The 12104-nt window shown below is 51.6% G+C and overlaps 1 protein-coding gene across 2 annotated transcripts in view; it reads right to left on the reverse strand.

Moving 5' to 3' along the window:
* scap (SREBF chaperone) overlaps positions 1-12104 on the reverse strand; it is a 57825-nt gene that overhangs the window by 26220 nt on the left and 19501 nt on the right. For both annotated transcript variants that reach the window (XM_057339644.1, XM_057339643.1), the window contains exon 3: positions 11774-11894. In XM_057339644.1, the coding sequence (XP_057195627.1) occupies positions 11774-11894 (121 nt within the window). The remainder of the gene's footprint in view (positions 1-11773; positions 11895-12104) is intronic.

The following is a 12104-nucleotide window of genomic DNA, read 5'->3' on the forward strand; positions in this document are numbered from 1 at the left end:
ATGGATGATAGGATGTTGAGAATTAGAATAAGGGTATAAAGAGGTGTGTAAGACAAAGGAGGGGGTTCCACTCTCTTCAGGCTGATACCTGTCATTCTGTACTGAGTTGATCCTGCTTGCAAGCATTACCAAAAAACTTCAAATATAAGCCTTGACCTCATTCCTCAGAAAAATTCCACAACAAATGAATTCCTCACCCTCAAGGTTTGGAATATAACATATTTTACTCTATAAAAAATATATTAAGCTATATAATTGTATATAACTATAATTGTATATTACTATATAACAGTGTTTCCCCTACCATTACCTTAGGGGGACGCCCCGCCCCCCCAACGGCACCTCCCGCCCCCCTTGAAGGTCAAGTTAATTGATTTTTTTATGATCACAAGAGAAGTCATTTAAGGTTACCTTTCCTATACATGTGTATACCTTGTTCTCGTATTAAACAAACTAAATAGCATTATGGTATTTATCTTATTTACATGGCGGCATGTCATTTCTGTTTCTACGTGGTCGCGCCTTTACAATTCTCCTCTGCTCTCTGTATCGAGTTCCGACCCGATTTGCGCGCACACACACACAGACACGTGTGTGCACATACACAGGTAAGCACACTTTCACCAACGGACAGAGAGCGGGTGTGGGAAAATATGTCGCGTCAACCACCTGAAAAGCAAGATAAACAAATTGCATTTTTAAACGCTCCCAGGGTGTTGAAAATACGCATGCCCTGCCCCTGACAAGCAACAGAGCAGTTACCACCGGATGACAGGTTTTCACCCAGCTTATCCTTCATTCCATCTGGACCGCAAGACATAATGAACCATTAAAAAAAATCTTTCTGTGGTTTAAATTGAGCAGCGCGTGTACATAACTGAGATGTAAACATCACGCGCACTCAGGGACATTTATGTTGATTATATTTTGCCGCTATATCCTTTAATATCTTTATTTAGCGCCAAATGCGCTTTATTTTAAACCTTTCCGCTCCGTGAGCTCTGCTTCTCCAGCCAAAGATGGTCGCATATAAAGACCTGCAGACACCAACAGCAGGTAAATAAATGGACACTTTTTCTGTAACGCTTAAGTAAACGAAAATGCAACAGTAATAAAGTATTGTTAGCTGTCAGTCAGTTTACTGTTAGTAGGTTTGTGACAGATTATAAAACATAACGTCTTGTATCTACACATAGCATTTATGATATTAATAGCATAAATAATCAGCATGTTAAGAGCATTTCATTGTGAATCAAAATGCAAAAAATTAAATTTAAAAATAAAAAAAAATAAAAAAATTTCAGTTGTTACAGTTTGTTGTCAGTAGTTTTTTTAAATATCAAAATAGACCACTGGGACTTCACTTCAGCACCAGATTCTACAACACGTTTTCTCAGTTACCAGACCTTCTATGTTTCATACAGACTGTGGCTATATAGAATATAAAGTAAATGGCCTGATAAAACATTAGATTGATTGATTTAACATTATTTATTTTAAAAAGTATTGTCCGGACCTTCGCCAGCAAAAAATATATAGAGACCGCAATATACGCCCCCCCCCCAAAGCCGTAAACCTACACTGTTAGAAAAAAATGTAATTTTACAGGTAATGGTCTGTATTATTTTACAGAATTTTTCCTTTTTTCCATTAAACAGTTAATGCCTGTTATTTTACGGGTTTTTGCTGTAATAAAAAATTATACTATTCAAATTTAAAAAAATTAACCATAATTTAATATTACAGAAACATTTTGTTTTCAAAAACAATTTAAAGTATTTTTACAGTTTCCAAAATGTATTTAAGTAATAATTTACAGATTTTCTCTGTAAAAAAATATTTAAAATTGCAACTGCTTTGTCATTAAATGCAGTTGAAGGTCATTATGCATTTAGGGTATTTAATAGGTTAACTCCAGACACAAATGTAATTTATTTTGACGTTTATTTTTGTTCTCACCTAAACAATATACAACTTTGCATTTTGACAACTTAAATATAGTAAACTGAAGTAAAACTGCTAGATCCTATAATGTTTTTGAAACTTTGCCTAACATATTAAATATTAAAATAAAGTATTTACATGTGCAACGGTTATCAATTCAATAGCTAATACAACTTATATTAACAATATGTAATAATTTATATAATATATTACAGTACGACAGTATTTTTAATTGAAGCAACAATATTGCAATTCATCTTCAATCAGACTAATAACTCTCCTTTTAGGCATATATATTTTAGTTGTGTGTAAGACTTCCATCATCCAATCAGACGACAGATGGGGTTCCTATAGAATACGCCACAACGCTGTGCCCTGTCACAATCTCTAGCGAAGCGACGGTGACTGGCCTGGGCGTGTCAGCCGTGAGCGCAACCGCGAAATTGTAACCTACCAGTGGGTAGGTAGGGGGTCCCAGAGCTTTTCTTGAAAGGTGGGAAGGCCCCTGCCTTCGGCCTCACAGGCGGCGGCCTTGTTTCTCTAACAGCGAGAAGCCGCCCGGTACCGTAAGGCCACTGGGTAAGCGCTACTTCCTCAAATGGGGGATGCGCTACAGAGACCACTTCCTACCGTAGGGAGGTGTTTAGTGGAGATACCAACATGGTCTCGCCGTTAGGGGAGAACTCATGGGAGGAATGTGCGGACTGAAGGAGTTAACCGCAAGGTGGAGGTCCACCTAGGGAAGGTCATGGGTTACCAAGGTGGGAACCAATCATGAGGATACAGTCAGACGGAACCGCCATGCTGGGGGGTTAGAACGTCCAGTAGCACTAGGTCCGGTTAGAGCTATGTTGTGGATAACTCAGTTGGTACCCGGCCTAAGGGGCAGGGCTGCTCTGCCCAGCAGGAGGTGCTTGCTTAGTGATGGATGGAGTGCCTGTTCTTCACCCAGTGGGGAAAGAAGGGAGGTTACTGACCCACCTAGAAAAAAGGGGGAAGGTACTGTTATAGGCGTACACCCTACCGCCGTCGGTCTTACCTGATGCCCTGCAAGACTCGAGCTGATACCGGTTTTACGCAGAGGCTGTAGGACCTCGCGAACGTGTTGGGTGTAGCCTAACCCGCAGCTCTGCAGATGTCTGGCAGAGAGGTGCCTCGAGCCAGTGCCCACGAGGAGGCTATACTCCGTGTGGAGTGAGCTCTCACTGCCAGTGGGCACGGGCGATCTTAGGACAGGTACGCCATAGTGACGGCATCCATGATCCAGTGCGCCAATCTCTGTTTGAGACAAGAATGCTTGTAGGTCCGCTACCCTTTTGAGCGCCATCCGGAGAGCCGTCTTCATCGTGAGGTGAGAAAGAGCGGCATCTCTGAGGGGCTCCAGGACCGCATGACACGAGTCATGTTAGCTGCCGTGAGCGAACGCCACCCTGGCGGTTGATATACGTTACGGAAGTTGTGCTGTCTGACCGGACCAGCACGTGCTTGTCCTGCACGAGAGGTTGTAGCCCCTTCAGTGCGGGTAGCACATCCAACAACTCTAGGCAGTTGATATGCCTGCGCAGGCGGGGGCCCGTCCATCGCCCCGACACTGCGTGCCCGTTGCACCCCAACCCTTCAGGGAGGCGTCTGTCGTCACCATGACGAGACTCGTGACCTGCCCGAGAGGGACCCCCGTCCGAAGAAAGGTCATTGAAGACCAAGGGGTTAGGGTGCGTCGGCAGAGAGGAGTAATCACCATCCGCCTGCTGCCGGTGTGCCACGCTCTCCAGGGAACTAGACTCTGTAGCCAGTGTTGGAGCGGTCTCATGTGCATCAACCCGAGGGGTATCACCACCGCCGAGGATGCCATGTGCCCAGGAGCCTCTGAAATTGTTTCAGGGGGCCCGCTGACTGCTTGAAATATTCCAGACAGTTCAACACTGACTGAGCGTGCTCTGTAGTCAGTCGCACTGTAATGGAGACAGAGTTGAGTTCCATACCAAGAAAGAGGATGCTCTGCACAGGGGAGAGCTTTCTCTTTTCTTGGTTGACCTGTCGTCCCAATCGATCTAGGTGCCGAAGCACTAGGTCCCTGTGTGTACATAACAGATCTCGCAAGTGTCAAAATGAGCCAGTCGTCGAGATAGTTTAGTACCCTGTGGCGAGTCTGCCGGTGCGCAATCAGCATCGCCATGGAAACGGACAAATCACACCCTCACACCTGCCGATCGTCGACACCTGCCATCAATCAAGGCTCCCAGATATAAGCTGGGTGAAAGAATAAGAGAGCGAGCTTGTACTCCATTCAAACGAATGTCTAAATTATTGTCTCCTTCTTGTCCCACACAGAGAGCGACTGACGATCGGCAGGATCCTCACTTATCACAAAATCGCACGTTTACTCACCAACCCCGGAGCACCACTGGAACAAGGATTCACACACCCACAGCGGACAGAGTTAATTCCCCATAACACTACTCACTTTCCTCTGTGTGCATTGAACCGTGTGAATAAATTTACCCTCCGGGGACTTCTTGACACTTCCGTGACTGTCTCGTTACTCTGCCCGCTACAGTTGGTGGAGAATGCGGGTGCCGTTGTACGAGTAATTAGAACCACCACGGAAAAAAAATAACCCCTGTTATTGTCCCTGCAGGATCCTGCTCTCTCTCTCTCTCTCTCTCTCTCTCTCTCTCTCTCTCTCGCTCTGGATCGAGACCAGGATGGAAGAGATTATCCACCGGCTCACCGAGCTCTCTACTCGGCAACAAGGTTTCACGGAACAGCTCGCCAAACAGCAAGAAAGGATGGAACATTCTCTCGACATGCTGCGAGAAACCTCCGCGTCCCGAGTACCCCTCCTGGATGTACGCGCCACAGCTCACCTCCACCTTACTAAGTTAGGTGAGCTGGATGATATTGATGCCTACCTCCACACCTTCGAGGTGGTTGCTGTACGGGAAGCGTGGGATAAACGCGAGTGGGTGCAGCTGCTGGCTCCCTTCTTAACCAGTGAGGCACAACGAGCCTACTTTGCTCTCCAAGCTCCGCAAAATGACGACTACGACGCTTTGAAAAGGGAAATTTTTGCCCAGGTGGGTTTATCACCAGTTGGAGCGGCCCAGCAGGTTCATCTCTGGACTTTCGACGAACATCAGCCAGTTCGAGTGCAGGCTGCTCAACTAACGCGGTTGGCTCACCTCTGGTTACTGACGGGAGAACCGTCCGGGGCCCAGGTTGCAGAGACAGTCGTGATTGACCGCCTGCTTCGTGCACTGCCTCGCCGGCTGAGGGGTCCCGTAGGCATGCGAGACCCCACCTCCCTCCGAGAACTGGTGGAAGCGATAGAGCTGGCGGAAGCAACATTCGCCTGGGAGACAGTGATGCCACCCCCCAGGAGGGTAAACCCCGGATAGCGACACCAGGAGGGTACCTCACGACCAGTCAGAAGACCCCCGGTGGACTCACCCCAGGACGAGCCGATGCCAACAGAGCCCGCTTCCCCCGTACCACGCACCTGGCTAGCGGGCTGTATCGGCACCGGAAATTACCTCCGGAGCCCCAGAATGAGTCGTAAGGTTGGATTGCCAGGACATAGTGGCTACACTCGACTCGGGGAGCTCTGTGACGCTGGTTCACCCCAGAGTGCTTCGGCCCCGGCCAAAAGGAAAACTCTCCCTGTCCATAACGTGTGTCCACAGTGATACCCGCGAGGTTCTGGCTTTTCGGGTCACGATCTCTGCAAAACCTGGGGCTTGGCCAGTGGACGTTGGGGTGATAGATGATCTATCGGTACCCGTGCTGTTAGGACGGGATTGGCGGGGGTTCGATCAGTTGTTGGCGTTGATGTTTTGGCGCGATACCCAGAGGTCCCGGGATACCAGGCGCCGGCGTGCGCGAGGACAGCAGCCCGTCCTCATGGCCACCGGAACCGAGCGAGAGGGTGAGTGCACGCCTCCATCCACTAACATACTCTCTGGTCTTTTTCAGCGCGTGACGGAAGGGGGTTCCTTTGGAAGAGAGCAACTTGAGGATGAGCGGTTGCGGAACTGTTGGGGCCAGGTACGGATAGTAGATGAGGATGTGCAACACCTCGGACCCCACCCCATACCCTATTTTGTGGTAAAGAACGGTCTGCTGTACTGTGTCGCACTGAGGCGGGAGGAGGAAAAACTTCTTCTGGTGGTCCCGAAAACCAAGACTGCAACGGTGATGGAGTTGGCACATACCTTCCCAATGGCGGGACACTTAGGCCCCGCCAATACCGCTCAGCGCATCCGGGATCGGTTTCACTGGCCGGGTTTGGAGACAGAAGTGAAAAGATTCTGCCAAAGTTGTCCTACTTGCCAGCAAAAGTCACCAAAGCGACCTCCCCCCAGTCCTCTGATTCCTCTCCCCATCATTGAGGTACCCTTGTCGCGCATCGGTATGGATCGGTATTCCCTCTGAAATTTTGACTGACCTGGGAACTCCGTTCATGTCCCGGCTGATGGTGGACCTCTGCCACCTCCTCAAAGTAAAGCAGCTCCGGACCTCCGTGTACCACCCACAGACCGACGGCCTCGTTGAGCGATTTAACCAAACCTTGAAGAGGATGTTACGGCGAGTGGTGGCAGAGGATGGGCGTGACTGGGACCTGATGCTGCTGTATGTACTCTTCGGGGTGCGTGAGGTACCCCAAACTTCTACCGGTTTCACACCGTTTGAACTTTTGTTCGGCAGACAACCCAGAGGTTTACTCGATGTTGCCCGGGAGGCCTGGGAACACCAACCCGCCCCTCACCGAAGTGTGATAGAGCACGTCCAACAGATGAGAGAGCGCATCGACCTGGTGATGCCCCTCGTCAGAGAACACCTCGCAGAGCCCCAGCGCGCCCAACGGCGGCTAGATGACTGGCCTGCACAACCCAGAGAGCTGCAACCAGCGACCGGGTCCTAATCCTGACGTCCTCCTCCACGTCAAAGATCCTGGCGTCCTGGAAGGGCCCATGCACCGTCCTAGAGAAAGTGGGGCCGGTCAATTACCGTGTCCGTCAGCCGGGACGACGGAAGGAGGAGCAGCTCTACCATATCAATCTGCTGAAGAAATGGGTGGCCCCAGCGGATCATATGACAGCCTTCGCAGCTTCGGAACCTCCGGTGATACATACGGGAAAGCAGCTCTCCCCCGTCCAAAAGACCCGAACTGAGTGCCCTGGTCAGTCAATTTTCTGATGTGTTCTGCGAAAGGCCCGGGCAGACCAGGTTAATCCAGCACGAGATCTGGACGCCCCCTGGTGTAGTTGTCCGGCAGCGGCCTTACCGGGTCGGTCCCCGAGGTTCGTCGACTGGCTATCGAGGAAGAAGTTACACGGATGAGAGACCTCCAGGTGATTGAGGCATCACGTAGCCCCTGGTCCAGCCCCATCGTCATGGTTCCAAAACCAGATGGCACTCTCCACTTTTGCAATGACTTTATATCCAGGTTCGACGGTTATCCCATGCCTCGGGTGGACAAACTCTTGGACAGGTTAGAAAGAGCGCGGTTCATCTCCACGCTAGACCTCTCAAAAGGGTACTGGCAGGTGCCCCTTTCCCCGGAGTCAAGAGAAAAAACTGCCTTCAGCACCCCCCTGAAGGCACTGGCAGTACCGGGTCCTACCCTTCGGGCTGCACGGGGCACCTGCCACCTTCCAACGCATGATGGACGTCCTCTTACGACCTCATCAGGAGTATGCAGCCACCTACCTGGATGATCTCTTAGTCCACTCGGAGAGCTGGGATGAACACCTTGTCAGATTGCGGAAAGTGCTGATGGACATCAGGAAGGCGGGGCTGGCCGCGAACCCGAGGAAATGCCACCTCGGACTAGCAGAAGCACAGTACCTGGGTTTCCGAGTGGGCCGTGGGATAGTCAAGCCTCAGTCACAAAAAGTGGAAGCAGTCCAAAAAGCATCCCGGCCCGCCCATAAAACTCAGGTACGTGCTTTCCTCTGGTTAACGGGCTACTATAGATGCTTCATTCCGAACTTCTCTTCCCTAGCCAGTCCCCTGACCGACCTGACCAAAAAGGGGCAGCCAGAGAAGCTGAACTGGAATCCAGGAGCAGAGAAGTCATTTCAGTCACTGAAACAGGCCCTCTTGTCGTCCCCCGTCCTACATGCTCCTGACTTTGGCTGCCCCTTCATACTACAGACAGATGCTTCCAACGTCGGCTTGGGAGCGGTGCTATCTCAGCAGAAAGGAGGAGAAGAACATCCAGTCCTTTACATTAGTCGGAAACTCACCCCTGCGGAGACTCGGTATGCCACGGTCGAAAAGGAAGCCCTTGCCATAAAGTGGGCAGTCCTGGAGCTCCGATATTACTTACTGGGTAGAAGTTTCTCTCTGATGACAGACCACACGCCTCTGGTATGGATGGCCAAAGCCAAGGACACTAACGCCAGCGTGACCAGGTGGTTCCTCGCGCTCCAGGACTTCCACTTTAAAGTCTTACATCGGGCAGGGGTTTCCCATGGCAATGCCGATGGACTCTTAAGAATGTGGTCAGGCTGGACATCTCAGTCAGGTACGCTTCCCCTCCATTCTCCCCTGTTTCCCCACAGATGGACACACCGGACCAGGATGACGCTTAGGGAAGGGAGTGTGGCGAGTCTGCCGGTGCGCAATCAGCGTCGCCATGGAAACGGACAAATCACACCCGCACACCTGCCGATCGTCGACAGCTGCCATCAATCAAGGCTCCCAGATATAAGCTGGGTGAAGGAATAAGAGAGCGAGCTCGTACTCCATTCAAACGAATGACTAACTTATTGTCTCCTTCTTGTCCCACACAGAGAGCGACTGACGATCGGCAGGATCCTCACTTATCACAACACGGCACGTTTACTCACCAACCCCGGAGCACCACTGGAACAAGGATTCACACACCCACAGCGGACGGAGTTAATTCCCCATAACACTACTCACTTTCCTCTGTGTACATTGAACCTTGTGAATAAATTTACCCTCCGGGGACTTCTTGACACTTCCGTGACTGTCTCGTTACTCTGCCCGCTACATACCTGCACACCTCTCTCCCTGAATTGAGACATGAAAGTAAGCGTCCTTCAGGTTGATTGCCATGAACCAATCTTGACATCTGATAGATGCCAGGATGCGCTTCTGCGTGAGCATCCTGAACGGCAGCTTGAGCAGGTGCCCGTTCAGGGTACGCAGATCTAGCGACCCCCGCTTTTTTTGGGGACGATGAAGTACGGGCTGTAAAACCCGTTGAACATCTCGGCTAGAGGGACGAGCACGATCGCTTCCTCTCCAGAGGGGTGGCGACCTCGGCCCGAAGCACGGGATCATCCTTGCCTCTGATTGAGGTTTGAAAGGATGCCCGAAACTTGGGCGGGCGTCTAGAGAGTTGGACCGCGTAGCCGAGACGGATCGTATCCCGTAGTCACCGTGACGGGTTGGGAAGCTCTTGTCAGGCTCCCAGGGACCGAGACAGGGAGGCTAGGGGTACGTTCTGCTTCATCGACCTCCCGGGGGGTGGTTCGATGGCTGGCACTGCGGATCCCTCGCCGTGTGCGGGCCCCCGGAGAGGAGATTGGCTCTGCTGTTTTACCTGCCTGGCGATGATGTAGCAAAACGCACCATCGATTGAGAGTGCTTAGGCTGATGATTATCCTCGACATTGGGTCTCGTCTCAACGTTGAGTTGCTGAACACCGTCGTGTTGAGGGTGAGAGCGGCTGTGATAATACCCAGACGATGATGTAGCACAACGCACCGTCGATTGAGAGTGCTTAGGCTGCTGATTATCCTCGACATTGGGTCTCGCCGTGACGCAACGTCGAGTTGCCTAACACCGTCGTGTAGAGGGTGAGAGCGGCTGTGATAAACACCCAGAGAGAGATAAAACTCTTAGAAGTGGGCTGTTGGGACGGGGCAGGAACCGTCCCGGATTGACCAACCAGCAATGGAATGGCTGGGGTCGGGCCCAAAGGTATTCTCGATCTCCCTGGGGTCTTCCCATGAGGGCCGCTTTGGCTTCCGCCGCAGCTGCTGACGGGGTGGTGGTCTCCTCTTCGATGTCTTCTTCTGGGGGGGGGGGGTCGCCTGAGTGGGGGGCGCCGAAACCGGAAGGCGTCGAAGAGGACCAGGGCTGCTGGGAAGCAGACGGTGCATGGGACTCGACGGCCGGAGGGCGGCTGAGTCGCGGCGGGGGAGGATATGCTTGATAGCCTCTGTCTGCTCTTTTACTGTCGAGAACTGTGGCTTGACAGTATCATTAAACAGCCCCCCCCCCCCCTTGCGAGATGGGTGCGTCGAGAAAGCGGACTTTCTCGACATTTACTCATCTGTGCAAGGTTCAGTCAGAGGTGTCTCTCCTGGACCACAAGTGTGGACATCGCCCGACCCAGGAGCCGCGCGGTCACCTTGGTCGCCCGTAGAGCGAGGTCGGTGACGGCGCGGAGTTCCTGCATAAGCGCTGGGTCGGACTTACCCTCGTGGAGCTCTCTCAATGCCTTGGCCTGATGGACCTGCAGGATGGCCATAGCGTGGAGAGAGGGGACAGCTTGGCCCGCAGCAGAGTAAGCTATCGACACCTAAGATGCCAAAAAAACCTACATGCTTTGGACGGGAGTCTAGGTCGAGCCCCTGGTGGACATCGAAGTATCCTCTAGCTGCCCCACCATCGAGGGAAGAAAGGGCGATAGAACTAGTTGACGTGCACGCGCTGAAAGGGGGCATTCCAGGTCGTACTAAGTTCCTCATGCACTTCCGGGAAAACACGGCACTGGGGGCGAGTGCGGGTTGGAGCTGCTCTCAAACCCGAGGTACCATGTATCCAGCCGCGAGCGTTGGGAGAGGCAGTGCGGTGCACTGCAACCCAATGCCGGCGGCCCGGGAAAGCATGGCTGACATTTTGACGTCCGCTTCTTCCTGGGCTCGACCCCCTGAGGGAGGGAGCTCCGAGGAATCGTCGGAGTCAGATGCCAGTAAGTCACCCTCCGATGCTGCAACGGACATCTCGTCATCACGCACCGTTTCCGAATACGTGGTTGAGGAACAAGACGGTGGGACCGTCTCATGGGGAACAGTCAGACGAGCGAGATGAGGTGCGAACGGTCCGCGAGCTGGTGGCTGATGGATTAGCGCTCACAGTAATCCTCACATCACCCTCGCTGCTCGCCGTAGCGGATGGCAGGGCCATAGCCACTGCTGTCATGGAACGGGAAGCAGACGACGTGGTGGCTGAGTCCCGTGGGAACACAGCCACCCATGACGCAACGTCTGAATCGTCAACCGCCCGCAGTGCGGGCAGGATGTATCCACAAGGGCTGCCCCAGCGTACTGGAAGCAGACCTCGTTTCCGTCCCCCTCCTCGATGAGTGTGTTGCACCCACGAGAACAGCGGGACATGCCACGCTGGAGAAATTAGCTCTTTTAGAGAAAAAAACTCAAACACTTCTGGAACTGCCGAGACGCCCAGGGGAAGTCGCTGCAGGAAGAGACAGTCCGCTGCACCACGTCATAAGATTCCAGCAGTAATTCGGCGTAGAGTTGAAGTCTCGAAGTCGATCAGTGTGAAGGGTCCGAAGTAAAAAGGTGAATGAATGCAGCACGCCGTCTCCCTTTTATACCCGGATATCCGGGGGCGGAGCCCAGCATGCAAATTTCATTCGCCAATTTCATTGGCCTTTTGTAAAGAAGTCGGAAGCGATAGGTTCTCAAGGACGAACCCCATCTGTCGGCTCGACACAAAGTCGAGAGAACAACAGAAAGGGAACACTCTAATATTTGATTAAGTTATAAGTATTATTCTGTTCAAAGGTCGAACACACACTGTACATCAAACACGCCTTCTGTCTTACCCAATCAGGGCGCTCCGACCCGTCACCCTGAGGCTCATGGGACAGGACAGAGTAATCTCGTACTCCAGTGGTGAACTCCACCGGTCCTGTTCCAGGCAGGGGCAGTTTCAGCAGAGGGTAACTATAAAAAAAAGTGATTACAGATGACAAATCATTCATCATTATTAACGTAATTATTAATCTGCATTCCATCCTGAATGTCAAGTGAACAGTTGACAGGCTTTCCCTGTCAAAGAGCCCATAACAAAACTCATATTTGAAAGGATAGGGTGGGTGCAATATGTCATTTCACCATTTTTGTCAGACAGTTTCACAGCATCTTACAGTCACG

Source organism: Triplophysa rosa, linkage group LG8 (assembly GCF_024868665.1).
Source record: "Triplophysa rosa linkage group LG8, Trosa_1v2, whole genome shotgun sequence".
In the NCBI taxonomy this organism is placed as follows: Eukaryota; Metazoa; Chordata; class Actinopteri; order Cypriniformes; family Nemacheilidae; genus Triplophysa; species Triplophysa rosa.